Raw genomic sequence first — 19,575 nt, 5'->3', positions numbered from 1 at the left:
AATTAGTCAAATCAAGCCAAAGAATGTGTATACTGTACAGAAAAATTTCATTTTGTAAGTAAGCAAATATACACAAACAAATCCAAGGACTAGCTTCAGGTGCATTATGGGAGGAGGGCGGACCCTGATCACATGTCCTCTGGGAAAACAAAGATGGATTGCAATCAGATTTGTGATCTGGCCAACAGAGATATACAGAACTGTCTCAGAAAATTAGAATATTGTGATAAAGTTCTTTATTTTCTGTAATGCAATTAAAAAAACAAAAATGTCATACATTCTGGATTCATTACAAATCAACTGAAATATTGCAAGCCTTTTATTATTTTAATATTGCTGATTATGGCTTACAGCTTAAGAAAACTCAAAAATCCTATCTCAAAAAATTAGAATAGTTCCTCAGACCAAGTAAAACAAAAAGATTTATAACAGCAAAACAAAATCAAACATTTGAAAATGTCCATTAATGCACTCAGTACTTGGTTGGGAATCCTTTTGCACGGATTACTGCATCAATGCGGCGTGGCATGGAGGCAATCAGCCTGTGGCATTGCTGAGGTGTTATGGATGCCCAGGATGCTTCAATAGCGGCCTTTAGCTCATTAGCATTGTTGGGTCTGGTGTCTTTCAGCTTCTTCTTCACAATACCCCACATATTCTCTATGGGGTTCAGGTCAGGGGAATTGGCAGGCCAATCGAGGACAGTAATGCCATGGTCAGTACACCAGTTACTGGTGGTTTTGGCACTGTGGGCAGGTGCCAGATCATGCTGGAAAATGAATTCCTCATCTCCATAGAGCTTTTCAGCAGACGGAAGCATGTAGTGCTCTAAAATCTCTTGGTACACAGCTGCATTTACTCTGGGCTTGATGAAACACAGTGGACCAACACCAGCAGCTGACATGGCTCCCCAAACCATCGCTGACTGTGGGAACTTCACACTGGATTTCAAGCAACTTGGATTTTGCTCCTCTCCAGCCTTTCTCCAGACTCTGGCGCCTTGACTTCCAAATGAAATACAAAACTTGCTTTCGTCTGAAAAGAGGACTTTGGACCACTCTGCAACTGTCCAGTGCTTCTTTTCCATAGCCCAAGTCAGACGCTTCTTCCGTTGTCTTGAGTTCAGAAGTGGCTTGACCATGGGAATACGGCTATTGTAGCCCATTTCCCGGACACGTCTGTGAACAGTGGCTTTTGATACCTGGACTCCAGCTTCAGTCCACTGTCTTTGAAGCTCCCCCAAATTCTGGAAGCGACTCTTCTTCACAATGCTGTTAAGGCTGCGGTCATCTCTCTTGGTTGTGCAGCGTTTCCTGCCACATTTCCCCCTTCCAACAGACTTTTTGTGGATGTGCTTTGAAACTGCACTCTGTGAACAGCTTGCTCTTTGAGACATTTCTTTTTGTGTCTTACCCTCCTGATGGAGGGTGTCAATGATGGTCCTCTGGACAGCAGTCAGATCAGCAGTCTTCCCCATACTTGTGATTTAGTTTACTGAACCAAGCTGAGTGTTTTTCAAGGCTCAGGAAACCCTTGCAGGTGTTTCCAGTTAATTAGACGATTCAAGTGATTCATTGAACACCCTACTAGTATACTTTTTCATGATATTCTAATATTTAGAGATAGGATATTTGAGTTTTCTTAAGCTGTATGCCATAATCAGCAATATTAAAATAATAAAAGGCTTGCAATATTTCAGTTGATTTGTTATGAATCCAGAATGTATGACATTTTTGTTTTTTTAATTGCATTACAGAAAATAAAGAACTTTATCACAATATTCTAATTTTCTGAGACAGTCCTGTATGTGGCTGATTGTAAATGAAAGCGTCTTAATCCGTGTGTCTCATCGCCATTTTACACAAAGAGCTGTGTAAATGGTGACTTAATTGCACCTGGTGTGAGTGTGATCGTTAATGTGTTTGTCTGACTGCTGACCTTGACCTTTGCCCAGTGCATGCTGGGATAGGCTCCAGCCCCTTGCGATCCTGAGCAGGATAAAACCGATAGATAATAATATTATCAGAAGGGAGCTCTGAGTTATTTCCAAACGCTTGCAGATTTATTATTTACATATACTGCTTTTGATTAATTTGCATCATTACTGTAACTAATTAGCTGTTGTATCCACAAATGTTCTTGGAGCCAATGCAGGAGGTTACTGGGTACAAAGTAGTAAGTTTAAGTCATTTATATTCATATCTTAACACTCACCTGCAGTGTGGATAGCACCACGTTGTATTGATAGTTTCTCCTTTCTGGTACGGGCCAGTTTCTATCGCTTACTTTAATATAAACTGAGTTGTAAGCATAAGCAATGATTTGGTTCTACAGCCCGAGAGCCCCCGCTAACAGCAAACATGACCAAAACAAGAAGACCTTAGAATAAAGCTTTATAATTGTATCATTTTTAATTGTATCATTTATCTTGTATTATAGTGAATTTCATTAAATGTACAGTCCCAGTTGTAGTAAAGAGTGGGAGAATACATGGGATCCTCAATATCATGAATAATATAATATAATGTAATATAAATTTCAAAGGCAATATCAGCCTTTGAAATTTATATTACATACTAGTCGAGTATAGCAATCGTATTTATTCCTGTATTGCATCTCCATGTACTCTGTAATTGTAATATATATACTGTAAAGCTTTACTTACAATTCATAATTCATTACATTAATCTTCCTCTCCTTAGAACTATGCATATAAGCCTTATGGTTGAGGAAATATTCCTGATTCATTTTAGGTTGTTATATTAGGTGTTTTACCCTTGGATTGAGTTAGGGTTTAAGAGGTTAAAGAATAAGACTGGTGCTATTGTTCCTTTTTCTTATTGCCAATAAGTTCCATGAATATACCTCAACTCAGGGCTTCTGCAGATATCCAGGACTAATTCATTCAAATGTATTTTCCACAGTATGCGGCGCTCATTGGGGTTTACATAATGTAACATGAGGTCAGTGATTGCTGTGGTGCCACAAAATAAGTGAGCGGCCTGCCGTGTCTGAATGAATGGATGAACTGATCGTGGAATTAATGAATGTTATGACATTGATGAAGAAATTGTATTGAATGTGGATCGTTGACATCCGGCCAATACAACATGAGATTAATAAGGTTAGTGGGATGAACACATTATTCCTCATTATTATTATTATCATTATTCCTCAATCCCACATTCACCATCCTGCTTCCCTGAACACACACACTACAGCACTGTGTGAGTGCAACAACAAGTCTTCATACGATGTCAAGCACTCTGTCATCTCCTAAACTAATTGAAGCACTTCATTATATTTGCCTTCCTATTTAAACTCCTGTTTTGCTTTACATATTTTTTCTGTTGTCAGTAGGAGTAAACTCTTGACAAAGCTGGTTTGAAAAAGAAATCTGTGTGTAGTTGTGTCTCTAACTTGCATGCCTGCGTTTATTGATCGTCTCTCCCTGCGATGAACAACAGAATGTTATTAGAATGCACAAAGTCGGACTTGATGGTGTGTTGATGAGTAGAGATGGGTCGTCGTGAATAAATGTCTCAGAGCAGCTCTCTCACACACACACACACACACACACACACACACACACACACACACACACACACACACACACACACACACACACACACTGTATGTGAGTGAATGAGAAGGCAGTGATCTGTGACAGAGGGGAGCAGCAGTGAAGTTACCTTTAAAGGAGGAATGACACTTAATGCACTGTGTTACTTTTCTTTTGTTTCAAACACTTGCATTAAATTACACAAATAAGTTAAATTCGGATTTAAGTTTTGCAAATATTTCAATGTAATTAAGTCGTATTTTTATTTTTTATTTTACAATTATAAAGTTTTCCAGCAACACTTTACTGTATCCACCTTTATAACATTTAACAGCAGCATGAAACATTCTTTATTAATAAATTAAAACCTGAATACAATGAGTTGTAAGCACGCATACACACATTTCTTACAGCTGGATTTAAATATGTTGATGAATCAAAATCTCAACTCAAGGACCTCTTGCTATGTACTAAATTTCTCCCGGAGCTTTCAGCCGCATGGACTTCACCAGTGGATGGAGTGAAATAATTACCAAATAAATTAAATGTAATGAGTAAATATAATAAATAAATCATTTATATGTCATATCCTTATACAGTGTGTGTTATATTGTCCATCCTTCCTTGTCTATTTATAGACCAGTTTCACAAGATTAGTTATAATAGTTGACTAATATATTAATAAATGGTTAAAATGGTCCTTATTCAGCTGACAGCTTCATTATAATGTGTTGTAAACCATTTACTAAATGTTTATTAACTGCTTATACATGATAATTGGGAATGTTGGGAGGTGTTACCAGGTTTGAGAACATGTTTATCAGTTTTAAAATATTACACAACAAATACGTGTTAACATAATGTAGAAGTGAAGAAGAAGAAGGAGAGAAATGAGGACAAATAAGCAGAAGAGAAGCTGGCATAATGTGTGGTGACATATGTCAGGTTGGGAGAAAGCAGTTGCAGCAACACAAGTATGTTATGTATTGGGTGTGATCACAGCTTGGAGTTTTGCTGCCATGTGTTGTGATTTATTTACAGCCCATTTGTCATCCAGAAAGCCACACAATTGTGTTCCCTAGCCTGTAAAATGAAAAGCTGAGTAAACTTTTCAAGTCAGTTAGAAAAGGTTTCACTGATGTTCACTGTACATGTTACCAAACACAAACCAGACTCTGCAGGGGAACTCGCCATGACTGCTCCATCTGAACGCACATTTCAGAAGCTTACAACAAAAAATAACTTTTACACACAAGGACAAATGAATGAATGAAAATCTCAATTTATTCTAAAATAAATAATAGTTTTGTGTGGCCTTGTGTTAATTCAATTATTTCATATGTAGTAAAATTAATAAATAAGATAACATAAAATAAGTCTCAACAACGGTTTTATGGATTCCCATGAAGTTCCGTAGAGAAACTCCTCGTCCCCAGAGGATGGATCCTAATGACTGTTCTCTGGCGCCATCATCAGACCAATATTGTAAAATACTTTGGTTTATGACCACATACCTGTAAAATAGTGACAGTTCCACCTGAGCTGTACATTGTGTTTTTGCAAATGTTGCCAACTGCTTGCATGCTAACACAGTTAACCAACACGGTGAACATGGTAAACATTATACCTACAAAGAAATCATCTAATAGCATTGTCACTGTTAGCATGTTAGCATGCTGACATTAGCAATTAACTCAACACACTGCTACCATAGTGCAGCCTCACAGACTTTCTAGTCTCAAGTCTTTTTAGGCACAAATCTAAATAAATAAATAGTATTCTCCTACACAACCAGAAATCTCTATGTTGGGTTCTGCTCGGAGAATTTTGACTCACTTAAATCTGTTTAAACCCTTGGCTACAACTCTGGATATGTTCTTTGGCAAATGATGATACATTTATTTTATTACAAATGGCTGGCCTCTTAACTGACACCCTTAAAATCCAAAATAAAAATGACACTTTTCAAACTATGTCATGCAACACGTCGTGCTGGAGGAATCATGGTCTTTCCTTTGTAACTTCATAGTTTACATCAGAAAATGCTTGAGGAGACTTGCTTCAAACACACACACAGCACACACACACACACACACACACACACACACACACACACACACACACACACACACACACCATGCTCATGTACTTGAGTGTCCTTGTGTGCAGCAATACCATGATCCACTACCTCAGTGCCCTTGTCTCCTCTGCTTGCTCACAGGAGACAAATTAACAATTTGCGAATCAAAGAAGTCATTGAACAATCTTAATTCTATTCCCCCTCTGGTTTCTTTTAGTTCAGCACACTTCAAATAACTAAATAACTCTAAATATCACTGATGAACAATTATTTCAAGTCATTTTGTATTTGGTTTGCGCCACCTTGAATGAAAAAAGTGTTTTTTTCTAAGAGGTAGTAATCTATACGGACTTGTTTTTATAATGGCAGAGCAGGGAATTGGCGTTAGGACTGTGGAGTAAATGCAAAACAAAACTAGAAAGGATATAAAATGTCTGTGTGTGAGTGAGCGTATGTGTTTGAAATAGAGAGAGAGGGTTTGGTGTTTTGGTGGAGCTCCTCTCATCTCTGTGAAGGCTTTTATCGTCTCCTCTGGTCGTGTGCTGATGAGGAGCTTTACAGGCGGCGAGAAGAGAGTGAAGAGATGGAGAAGCTTGTTAGAGAAGGGAGGTGTTGATGAAATAATTACACAGCTGTCATAGTCCCTGTCTGGCTCAAGGGCTGTGCCGTCAGTGTGTGTATGTGTAATTCTACATGTTTGTAAGGGTGTACATTTGAACGTGTGTTTGTTAGTGCATCACTCCTTTTCCCAAAAATGGTACAATTCATGTTTTTTTTGTTTCATCCGTGTGTGTGCATGTGTGTTATTGTGTGTGTTTAGACACTTGGTGGAGAATAATGGCTGCATTTTTTCTTTTAAATGTATGGCTCTGTCTTTTGAGGTGGAAATGAGGTTTTGAGCCATTTACTGCTTCTATAGTTCCCCTTCTGTGTGTGTGTGTCTTTTAAAGGTGTCATTTTTGTTGTCGGCTATATGGAGTCACTGCAGGCACTGCAGGCAAGCTCCACTTCCTCCAAGACAGCCCATAATTCTTCCATGTTGACTTCAGACATACACTCCCTCTTTTAGCCCGCCATGACCACTGCCAGGGACAGATAGAGTGTGTGTGTTTGTGTGTGTGTGAGCGTCAGTGCATTTCAGAAGCATTGGTGGGCTTGGCTGATTTGATACATGCCTGCGACACAAATGCCAGGCCGCAGGCGTCCACACACCCGCTAACCTACAGGCCAGATTGAGTCACGGGGCGAGGAGGGAAAAGTAAAGGGGGAGGAAGTTGACCACCGCCTCGGGAAATATGTGGTGTGTCTCTGAACGAGAAAAAACAAGCTCTCAAGTCAGCGGACAGCTTTTTCATTTGGCGCTCTCCGAGATGTGGAGGTGTACAGGCTAGAGAGGGGATGGGAGAGCAATTGGTGGAGGTGGTGGGGGTGTGGGGACGTGTGGAGGGCTGGTGTTGGTAGTTTGTGTTGCTGTTATGAACAGAACGCTGTGAAACAGGAACAAACTCAATTTCAAGTCCAGAGTCCTCCAGGAGAAGAACTTGGTCCCTCCACCGATAAACAAAGGCTTTAACCTCTTCACTGCTGCACGATTGTTTAGTTGGCGCTACAGGACCAGCTGTTGTTAGAGCTCCACTGCTCTTTAAAGCTGTAATAAGTATCTATCTAATAAAGTATCTAAAGATAGGTCTCATCAAGGGCTCAGAACGGTCACACGGTACTAAAACAATCCATCTGTCTTGTCATTTCACTTGTAGCTCACTGTGAGAAAGTGATAAAAACAGGTTTGTCAGAAACACAAATGAAAACCTGTCCATAAAGGTGGAGGTGGGATGCTTTGTGAGAGAGAGTTTGGCTTCAATTTGGCTTCAATTATGGGCTGTCTCCTGTTTTATTCACACAGTTCCTGTCATATTTAAGCAAAGCAGCAAACATGCCTCTAAACTGTATCGCTTGTATACAAGTCATAATTCAGACAGGCAGAGCAAATGAGATAAATGAATCCCACCACCTTCAAAGACAGAGGGATTTCTCATTTCAGTGGAAATTAAATTAATACCACTGGGAATGGCACATGAATCTTCACTCAGCCTGCTGTGGAGATAACACACCGCCTCAGATGTTTTCGGATATATTTGTCCATTTCTTTTGCCCTTTAATAATAACAGTATAGCAGAGAAAAATTCCCTCGGTGCATGGAAGAATTATTAAATCCACTTGTGCCGGCATGCTGCTTTCATTATGTCACTTTGGTGGGACGATGAAGAGCACTCAGAGGAGTGTAATTGGCGGCATCCATTTGTGACCTTGGCTAGAGCGTGAGGAGCCATCGCATCATCAACACGAGACGACGGGATGTCAGCGCCCTGAGGGAGGGAGAGGCAGAGAGAAGGCTGGTGGATGGGGGAGGAATGGGTAGAGGGATGAGAGGACGGTGGCACTGCCATCTGTCTATGTGTTCTGACCCACTGCCCTCCTCAGCGGCCCAGTGCCCAAATTAGGAGCAGTGACACACCAGCTAATTGCAACATGTGAGTGTTTGCGTGTGTGTGTTTGTGTGAGGAGCAACAGTCTTTGCACAGAGAAATTACAAGGCTTCACTTGGCAAGATGTTTTATGGAAAAATACTCCCATCTTATTAGCCTAAATCATGAAGTGGAGCTGTACCAGACAAGAGTGCTCTATCCCCATTACCCCCTACACTCATCCTATTTGCCTCCATGGATTGTGGGTGTAGACACTTCTTGACCCACAGGATGTGACAAATTAACACAAAACACAAAACTATCTCCAAAGCAACAGCAACCAAGCACTGTTGTGTTGGACTAACAGATATTAGATCTCACCTATGTCTCAGTACAGGTTTGTAAATACTGTCACGTTACAACATCTCTTGCTATTAAAGTTCATTATTTTCAGAATGGCTGACTCCTGCTATCTGGAGCCACCAAAGTGCCATGCCATATTTAGCTTAGGGTTTAATAATAGGGAGCATATCTATGTTCTTAGGGTCCTTTGTTCCCTCATAAATATTATATTTATTTATATTAAATATGTGGAGTCAAATTTGACTGATCAAAGAATATTAAAGATTCCAGTTGTGGATAAAACTTTACTAAAACTTGCCTCTTGTTTGGGTTGGGATTGATCCACACAACTACCCAGAATATTGTATGCTGCATGCCATACTAATGGCAAATCTTACCCTATGTTTGATGATTTATTGATTTAGTCTGTAAATGTGACGTTTGGATTGCAAAGTTACATTTAACATTTCTTTTTTGATTTTGTAGGAATGAATGAATAAGAAGTTAGTTATGAGGGGAAAAAACAATAATGAGGGAAAACAATAATTGTTTGGGTGTTTTGTGATGAATATATTTTTTTTTATGTCAATTTTGACCCACGTTACAGGTCATTTAGCAGACGATCTCATCCAGAGCGACTTACAGTGAACTAACTACAGGGAGCAACCCCTGGAGCAACTTAGGGTTAAGCACCTTGCTCAGGGGCTCGATGGTGGCAGCCCTGGTATTGAACTCACAACTAGACCACTAGGCCATCACCACCCAACAATTACATCCCCCTTTGTTAGCACAATACACGGTTATACTTTATGTTTTTGCTAATTACTAAATGTTAGCTTACCAACGCACTAAACGAATGTGGTGAACATGGTAAACATTACCCGCTAAACATCAACGTGTTAACTTTGTCTTGTGAGCACTTTAGCATTTGTACATTAGCCGTGACGAAGTACAACCTCACAGAAGTTGTAGATTCTTTTTTAGCTTTTTGTTTCATTGTTTTGGTTTTATGACATATTTACTCTACGGTTTAATCTCACTGTTTTAGAAGCTCTGATAAACACAGCAGCAAACAGCAGACACAGCTAGTAACCAGCTAACTTAAACAGTGGATACTTTAGCAGCTAAGAAATCACATCATTTTCTCAGGAGTCAAAACAGAACTAAAAGAAGAGTGGATATTGGACTTCTTCAGATGGCGAGAAAGAGCCTGTTCTGTGGCCAAAATGTATTAATGCAACTGTAAAAGAATCATACAGTTAACCGAAAAGTCAGAAGTCACTTGTCAGTCAAACTGTGTAGGTGCTGTTTTCTTTATCGTTTCAGTTATGATTTAATTAGCTATTTAAAAACAAAATAAAAAAGAAGGAAACATTTCATCACTATCTTTTTGCCAGTGAGCTACAAAACATCTACAAGAATCTAATGTCAAAGATTCTTGAACTTTCAGTTTGCAACATGTTCTAAGTAACAACAGAATGTTGGAAGATAATGTATCTGAAAACTCATCAGTATGAGTAAAAAGTATACGGACATGAACTTGGCCAGCTGAGGAGGAGGAGGACATGCATTGCAGTTCACTTCCTGCTTCAAGGCAACACGTTGCACATTGTAGATTTAACATGCAGGAGAGACAAAAAGAGTGCAAGTGTCAGACAGAAAGATGAAGGATGAGAGACGGAGAGCTAAGTGTGAAGGATTTTGTTAAACTCATTCTAATGTGAGGAACATCACTTGGCTGCTTGACAAGACGCCCTGGGGCAGAGATCATATTAGCTGGAAGTGTTGGAGGGAAGACACACACACACACACACACACACACACACACACACACACACACACACACACACACACACAGATTATATGGACTCTGCCAGTGGGTAGAATTAGAGGTTGATTCAGTTCTCCATCCACTTTTTCTTCATCTGTTCAGCCGTCTTTCTTGCAATATCCTGCCACTCAGATTCAAAGGTGGGCTCCGACAGAACGTGAAGTGAATTTTAGAAGCAGTAGGATTGCATACAAAGTCAATGGAATGGTGTGAGGGGCGCAAACAGATGCAAATTGGTTCTAGCGACGCAAATATAGATGAAAAGGCATCTACATGAGGTGAACATGTTTCAATTCAAGTGAAAGAAATTGGCGCTTATTCTGGGACTTTATGAAGACAAGAAAAAGGAGAGAGTTGAGGAGAAAGGTTCTGAGCAAGGGCTAAACTCCAGGGTCTGAAAAGTGAAGCCAAGGCAGAAGTGCCTTAAACCTGCATTCTCTCTAATAGCCAGCAGAGGGAGAATTCATCAATTGCAAAAGAAGTCAAATATAGAAGTCTATGAGAAAATGACCCTATTTCTCATTTGATTTACTACCTGAGTAAACATTTTCCAAATGAGTGTATGGTCTCAATCGTTAGTTTCAAGTCTCCTTCAATACAGCATGATGTTCATTTCGTAAATTATTGTCCCATTTAGAGTAAAGTAGGTGATAAGCCACGTGGCTACCTTGTAAATTACAGGTCGCTATAATGGCATTGTATATTTTGTTTTTCCAGAATCTTTGGTTCGTTCACAGTGTGTTTTCAGTTCATGAACGTTTAATGTTAATTGTAACATTTCAGTTGCCTGAAAAAGGTCTTGTTTAGCATTCAGTTGTACTTAGCTCCACCTTCTTGTGTCACTTCTGGTTCCAAAAAAACAATATGGCGACGACCAACATGTCAAACTCAAGGCTTAAAAACGTTAGTCCACAAAACAATGGGTGACGTCACAGGGACTATGTCCACTTTATATATACAGTCTATAGTTCAGAGACCAGTCAGATGCTGAGCTGTCACACGAACAGGCACACGAGCAAAGTACAGTCAATAGTCAGCTTGCAAAGTTGAAAGAAGAATGAATATGGACTGCACCAACATTCCAGTGGTCACTTTATGTTCAATAATAAGCTCAGTCTAATAAAACTAATAATTAGTGCAACTGTTAGCCATCTTGGACTTAATTTGTAGTTTTTAAGAAAAACAAATCGGCAATAAAAATGGTGGTGATCGATACATTTTATTAATACAGTCATAATAATTCAAAGTGAATATTAGTAAAAATGTCACCAACATTTAATGTTAAATTGATCAACACTTAAAATTGTTTAGGCAATGTTTCAGTATTTATTATTTTAAAAAATAATGAATTGGAATTTTTGGCATGTTGATAATATTTAGGTAATTTATACCCTCTGTTTGCTTGTCTTACTTGTCTTTTTTAATTCCTTGTTGACTGTCTGGAATTATAGATGGTGTTGCTTTCACACACACGCTGTTCTGCACTATATTTTCGTTTGTACCTGACTTGAAATGAATTGAAATGTCTATATGTTGAGCTGTTGTTAATAACTTTACAGTAGGAGAACATTAGTTTAACAAAGCAGTGCCTTCTGATTGCACAGTTGCATTCTGATTTAAATCAACAGTTTATTGGATGTGTTATGATGACTTCCAGCCAGTCAGCCACACTGTACTGTTTCTCGCTGCACATTTAACAGTAAATGTTTTGTTTCCTGTTCTATTCTGGGCCTGGACCGCTGAGGTCTCAGCTCCAAGGGCTCAGAGGGTGACCAGGTCAAGGTGACACCCGGCTCAGAATTGCCGTGATGACCGTCTCGCCTCATCAGTCACACCTGTCAGACAGGTGTACGTGTATGTGCGACTCTGTCGGGTGCCAGTGCACACAGAGGATGACGATGAAGGACAGGATGGATGGGGGAGGATGGTAAAAACAATCATTTAAAGTTCATCACTTAACTTCTCTGCTGTTGTTTTGTTCTTTCTCTACAGTGAGCCTACTGGACACAACGACGATCACAGGAGACTGGGGCTGGCTAACGTATCCATCACATGGGGTAAGAACAAAATATCAACAGACGGATTTATCAGAGAATCAGAACAGAAAAAAATTATGTTTTAGGCTTCGACTACTCTTTTAAACAAATCAAACTCCTGATGCCAAAATGATGAAGACTTCATATGTGGAATACCTCAAATCAACGTCTAGTCGGCTCAACATGTTGGCTGGGTAATTCTTTTTGTAGCGTATCTCTGTGAAAACCCAACTGCACAAATGTCCACCACAAATTGACACCTGTTGCAAATGTAGTCCTATTTGTATCTCATCTGAAGGCACGAGAGGCGATGATTTTCCACCTTTATTTAATGGGATCCGGCTGTAACGCTGACAACACAGGCTAATTACGCGTTCCTCCGTTGCAGCCAGACAACGACACACAACACTCACCTAATTCCAACATCAGCTCCGACATCACTTTCAGCCCCCTCCACATTGACAGTAAGGTGCAAATCACAGGAGGGGGAGCCTATAGCCCCCAAGGAGAGGAAGAGGACAGGGAGGTGGAGGGAAGAGGGAGAAAGATGAAAGCGAGAGAGAGAGGTGACAGCGAGGGCACGGCGTTGCTACATTAGCATATTGTAATGCCACATGATGATGCCTGGGGTGATGAATTAGGACTCCAGCCGTGATCTTTATAGCAGCGAGATGCCACCGTGTCCCTGACTCCCCCGACTGTCAGTGAAGTGGTAGAAACATTTAACTCACCTACAGCCCACACAACAGAAGGCGGTGTGATTGAACGGAGGCCAGGAGGAACAGATTGTCTTTCAAGTCCTGAGAAAAAGAGCTGGTAGAATTGGATTCGAGTGTGGAGCAAAATGTCTCCTATGAAAAATCAGCGTGAGAAGTGAATCTCCTGACAGGCCTGTGTCATAACATCTAGATCACATAAACTCAGTCTGTGGTGTCTCATTTGATTGGCTCAATATGCTAGAAATACTCACTCTTAACTTGATGAGAGACATATTTTCACTCTGAGCGCATGAAATGCTTGATTGAATGGATGTGGAGCCGGAGCTCAGCTTTGTGGCTTTATGGTCAGGTTACATAAGGTAGGCCTCTTGTTCTGAATGGCAAGGGGCTGACGTGGGTGAAACAAGCTGTAAAATGTTTTGTTCTCATCAGACAGTTTTTGAACGGAAGTGATGCTGAAGGGATATAAGTCTACAGGGGAAACAATGACTACACTGTTATCTTTGAGGCTGAAGATTCATGTCACTACTGAGTTCTTAATTGGTCACTGTGTCCAAAATCACTCCCTTGTGCGTTAAATCACTGTTCTCTACATCAGTGGTTCCCAAACTTTTGAAAACCACAGCATACCTTTTCCCCCCACAAATCATCCAATCACTATTGATATACAGTAAAAAAAAGTAGTTCAAAGTAGTTTGCACTATGTTTTCTAAGTAGCTTTAGTTAAGCAAACACAAATTCTCCCTAGAGCAGCTTTGCTATAGTTCAACTCCTTCCAGTGTGAAGTAATTGGTAGATTGCAAAGCTATACTTTTACAGCAGCTTACCAAACACTGCTTGTTTAGGAGGACACATTAAATAAAGTCAGTCACAGAGTTTAGAAGGTTAGGTCACAGGAAAAACTACCTCTTTGCTTCTCTCGCTCTAAACATAAAAATGACATCTCATTATTCATGTTATGTCTCTTCTCTAATGTCACAGTGTAGTGCATCCTATTCCACCTCTTTAAAGGAATTAACATAGATCATAAGTTGTATTAAATGTTAAAATGATAACTTTGAAAGTCATGCAAAGTGTTACTATGAATTATTAACAGTGACTGAAGCTCTGTAAATATTCTCTAAGTGGTGTTTTGGAGACACATTTTATTGAGTAAAGAAGTTGCAAAGCACAAAACACTTTTATGTAAGACATTAAAGAACAGTTTTATGTAAGATTATGTGAAATATGGGCTTGAGAGAAAATGCGAGCAGCTGCCCAAATACCTCTGACTAGTGTCTGCAAGCTGTCTCAGATCAGCAGCGTTTTCAAGTGTCTGCCATGAACACCTCGCAACAAAACATTACTGCTCATACTCACAATTAAGATTGCTTACATTGTGACCACTGACAGTGTTTCATTTGACTGCCACTACCTGGGTTCATAGTGTCTGTAGAGAGCTCTGCTTGTACAGTGTGAGTAAGTCACTACGCTGAAGGAACTGCTGTCCTCCATGTAGGAGGTTTGATTTACTCTGAGCATTTAGTGCCACTGTAGACACATAGTGGGGATGTTTTGATTAATGATGCTTTCAAAATAATTCGTCATCAAAGCTATCAGATCAGCAGCAGCACTTTATTGCTGCGGGTCGGCTTCTACTTTCAGTTTGCCACACTGACTGAAAATCAGAAAAATACCAAAGTCGGATAGTTTGAACCCCTTGTTTGCAATGCTAAATACACCACTGTACTGTATACTTCATCTTAAAGCAAGGATCCAGAACCCAAAAGTACCTGATGCATAACTGTTTACAACTACTACCAAGATATGTTTGATATGAGTAAATGGACTGCATTTATATAACGCTTTTTCAATCTTTGCTCAAAGCGCTTTACAACACATGTCAGCATTCACCCATTCACACACATACAGAGTCAGAGACTCCATACAAGGTACACATCAGCTCGTCAGTAGGGATAACCATTCACACACACACTCACACACCGTTGGCCATCAGGAGCAATTTGGGGTTTAGTATCTTGTACAAGGACACTTCGGCATGCTGACCTCAGGGGCCGGGGATCGAACAACCGACCACTGGACAACCACTCTACCTCCTGAGACACAGCCTCCCCTAATATGAGTATGCAAAACAGAAAAGTCAATTTCAATACAATACTCACATACTCTCCATACTGGCTGTGTAGCAAGAAGCAACCTTAGTGCCTGAAAGGCAAAGCCAATGCAGAAGTGCATGAACCGGCAGTCTTTCTAAAGGCCCGCAGGGGGCGACTCCTATGGTGGCAAAATAGAAGTCGGATTGTATAGATGTCTTTTAGAAAATGACCCTACTTGATTTATTACCTCAGTAAACATTTTCCTAATGAGTTTTTGGTCTCCAAGCTAGTTTCAAGTCTCCATCAGCACAGCATGATGTTCATCTTGTAAATTATGATCCAATTAAGAGTAAAATAGACGATTAAGCAGGGTATGCTTCAGGGCGTGGTGTTGTTCTTGGCTCCACCCTCTCGTGTCACTTCTGCTTCCAAATAAACAAAATGGTAACAGCCAAATGCCAAACTCGAGGCTTCAAAACAGTAGTCCACAAAACAATAGGCAACTTCAAGGTGACCACATCGGTTTCCATTGAAAGCACTTCCTTGCTGATCAGTGTCGGACATGTAGGTATGTTGCTGGGACATACACACCACTACTAGGCAAAGACATCCTCTACATACAGCTAACTCAGACTGCTCAAAGTCTCATTTTAAAGTAATATTAATTTATTTGGACCAATCTACACCATATTGACATATCATCACCATGTAAAGCTGATAGAGTCGTTATGGTGAATTGTGTTTCCAAACAGTTTCCTATTAAAGCTTGTGTACGTAACATTGGGGAATCCAGCCAGGGTAAGTTTGATTTTTTTTATTATTCAACCTTGTGGAAGACTCCGATAATGCGCAATGAGTTCACGGGCTGAGTGCGCGCAGGTAGACAGGCAGGTCGGTTGTCCAATCATTTCAATCGGGCTGAATGAAGTGATTGGACACTATATTACTAACAGTCCTGCAACAGCTACTGATACAGAACTTTTTTTTGTCACATCATTTGATTTATTGATTGCTGTCAAGATGTAAAGATTAGATAATATCAACAAACATAAATAAAGCTTTCTAAATACATTACCCAACGTAGCTTTAACACATACAGCAGACACAAAGCAACATTAGCAGACATTTAGACTCATTTAGCTTTGTCTAAAGATTGTCTGTGGTGCTGAGCAGGTAATGTAAAGTAGGTTTACCAATGATTTATTTTTGCTGAAAACAGCTGCCTTCTCCACTGGAAACAGTGTTGATGAGAGAAACCAGTAAAGTTGTTGGCAGGAAAAAACAAATAATGAGCTAAAAGACGTTAAAACAAGACATAGAACTGAGAGGAGTTGGGTGATAATTTTCTGGGGGTTAGTAACTAAAGTAAAACTATTTATTCATAGTCATCGGATCCATTATTAAGATAAGTGCAGTTTTGGCTGAACAAGGAAAGAATCTCGTGATGGTCTTTATGGAAAGAAGGAATAATTACAGCATCCGCACCCATTTTAAATGTTTCAACCCATTAAACAGCCAATCAGTTGTTATCACTACCATTATAATACGTCAGATGTCACATTGGAAACAAAACAACTTGTTGTTTAGGCAGCAAAACGACTTGGTTAAGTTTAGTTAAATATCATAGTTTAAATTGAAATAGGCAGGTCTGTTATGTAGGCTAACTTAAGTTACATATGTAAGTTGAAAATAAATGAATGTGTTGAGTTTTGGTTTCACACAGGACACAGACATCGCCTCCTGGGTCAAAGTCCTGTGTTTATTGGCCCGGCCATCCATCCCGACTTTCTCCCTATGCACACTTTATCGCTCTTTATACTACATTGAATGCCTCCTTTGCTCCTGTCATAATTACTACATCACTAGAGGTAGATGCTGAACAATTAAATCCCCCCTGTGGTGATCCAGTTTACCAATAGATGGTAACTCCCTACTGAGTCAACTAGTAGGTAGTAGAGGAATATCACCTCAAATCTATGCTCCTGACAACACCTGCTAACGGCCATTTAATTGGATGATAACATTCAAAGTGGGTGGCAACGCAGAAGTGTTTTAACATACATATGGCATGTGAGTATTGATATAAGTTAGACCTAAAAACATCTGAACCTTTTCTTTACATGTATTTACTATCTACAATGTGAATGATATGAAAGGTGCCTCAGACGGTGTATTTGTGTGTGTATGTGTGTGAGAACGAGAAAGAGAATCTGTGCTGAGACCTCATGGGTTCTTTGATAAATGGATGTTTTGACAGTTTCAAACTCTTTTACACTCTCACCCTTACACAGCTACACAAACACATTCACACATACTGTACACATATAAGGTCATTTTTTGCCATCCCAACAGTTTACAGCGTTATGAATGTGCCATGTTAGCAGCATCAGTGTACCCAGAGAAGAGAGCAGCAGCACTTCTTTGATGGTCTTAGGTCGAGAAAATGCAGCTGCAGTGGAAAGATTTATGTTGCCCGACGATTATGTCACACAATGCTGTTATCGTTTGGTGCTGAGAGTGACTTGTGTGTGTGCGGTCACACTTTGTTTGATTCAGAAAGCTAGGGAGAAGTTTGGATTCTGCAATATGCAAAATCTATTGTTACATAACAAATACATTAAACCTGGCTATGCTGTTATCCTGCAGGTCCACTAATGTTATTTTGAAATTGAAATGTTGTTCAGGAGGGGACTCACATGTCACTGTGAGTGAGCGAGTAAGGCAAAGGTGAGAGGGAGAGAGAAGGAGAAATAGATAGAGAGGTTGCCCACAGGGAATACAAGAGGAATAAGTGTCAAGTCCACGCTGGAGGAAGATGGATTAAAATTGTCAGCGTACAGTTTCCTGAATGTGAAGTCATTGTCAGACAGAGGGACAGGGCTCGGGGACGGACATTTCCTCTCTGCAGCTCAGACTACTGATTATTTTTTTCATTGTACTTCTTGGCAGATTAATTCTCTTTGCATTTAGGCTGACTGTATAATATCTTTAAACCTGCACTTATCTATATATGGATATCAAGAATTGGTCAAATGACCATGTGTAATGGCATTGAATGAATGGTAATGTGTTGTGTCTGCCATAACAAGTTTACAAGGCTGTTTTATATCAAACGTGTGTCCTGCTGCCTGAATACTCAACAGAACATCAAAAGTGCATTAATCCACAGCTGAAAATAACTCTAAAAAATGAGAAAGAAACATGATTTCCTCTTATTTAAGTGGTGTTTGCTAACCAACAGATGTTTTAAGAAAATGGTTTAGACTTTTCTAAAGATGAAACTATATACTGTATGTTACTGTATGACGGGGCTGAGAGCCAGAGGCAGAGATAGAGATGTATTGCAAGGGACTAACACAGTGTTGGTCTTGTAGACAATAAGAATAATATAGAATAACAACAGTCTTTTTACTTGACAATCAGCGCAGTCACTGAGCAACACAGAACTGAGAGAGAAAGAAAGGGACAGAGACATCACCAAAGCTTGTACTCAAAGAGAGATGGAGGGATGGAAGGAAAAGGATGGAGAGAGAGAAGGAAGCAGATTTATTTTTAGCGATGTAACAGCGGGATTAAAATATTTCCAGGAAAATAGCTGAAGATTTGTGTGTGTACGTGTGAGTGTGTGCGTGTGCTTGTGTGTGTGGGTTATGTCTTTATTAGCACCCTGACCTCTCACTTCACGAGAGTCTCGTTTAGATGACATCATGACAGATCACGTCTTCGACTCAAGAGGCTTCTTTCCATCCAATTTATTCAGGCAATGGTTAGGATGCCCGTGGGCTGTCCCAGGAGCATCTTTCTCTGTTTTTCACTCTCTCTCACACACACACACACAGACACTTACACACAGACACACACAAACACACACACACACACACTCACACTCACTGCATCTTACTTTCTCTTGGAGCTTGTCAGATAGGGCAGGAAGACTTCATTATCCTCCAGTCCGATCTATGTGGGCCATGACAGGTTCATCCACCGGCCACCCCTCGATCGATATAGCTGGCAGTACAGGTTGTGTGTGTGTGTGTGTCTGTGTGATGATTAACCTGGGAGAGCCATGATGTGGATGAGCAAGTGATGAGCTGAAGTGTCAAAAGCCCACAGTCTGTTGCCATTACTAACTATTTCTCAAGCTCCCTGTTACTTTCTCTTCCTCTGTAACTCACACACACTCTCTCACACGCACACACACACACACACACACACACACACACACACACACGTTTATTTGCATATTACTAGCTTCTCTTTCTGACAGTGCCTTCCAATGCTGGTACATGAAGATGAGTTTTATCGGATGGCTGAAAAGACCACACCAGGACGTGCAGGTGTGCTTCAGTGTAGAACAGCAGTATAGGTTTGGGGTTTTTCACCACTTAGGAATTTCTGTTGAAAGTTCTTCCAGTTCCTATATTTCCATCTTAATAAGTCTTCA

General features: G+C 40.1%; 1 protein-coding gene across 5 annotated transcripts in view; it reads left to right on the top strand.

Annotated features, from left to right (window-relative positions):
- Positions 1-19,575, top strand: part of epha8 (eph receptor A8) — a 112,490-nt gene that overhangs the window by 13,687 nt on the left and 79,228 nt on the right. For all 5 annotated transcript variants that reach the window (XR_003832356.1, XM_029432833.1, XM_029432832.1 and 2 more), the window contains exon 2: positions 12,273-12,337. Coding sequence is in view for 4 of the 5 variants with exons in the window: in XM_029432833.1 (XP_029288693.1) it covers positions 12,273-12,337 (65 nt within the window). In the remaining variant the exon portion in view is untranslated. The remainder of the gene's footprint in view (positions 1-12,272; positions 12,338-19,575) is intronic.

This window comes from Cottoperca gobio, chromosome 5 (genome assembly GCF_900634415.1).
Source record: "Cottoperca gobio chromosome 5, fCotGob3.1, whole genome shotgun sequence".
NCBI classification, from domain to species: domain Eukaryota; kingdom Metazoa; phylum Chordata; class Actinopteri; order Perciformes; family Bovichtidae; genus Cottoperca; species Cottoperca gobio.
The sequence above is the reverse complement of the archived record's forward strand: the minus strand, read 5'-3'. Positions and strand labels throughout refer to the sequence as shown.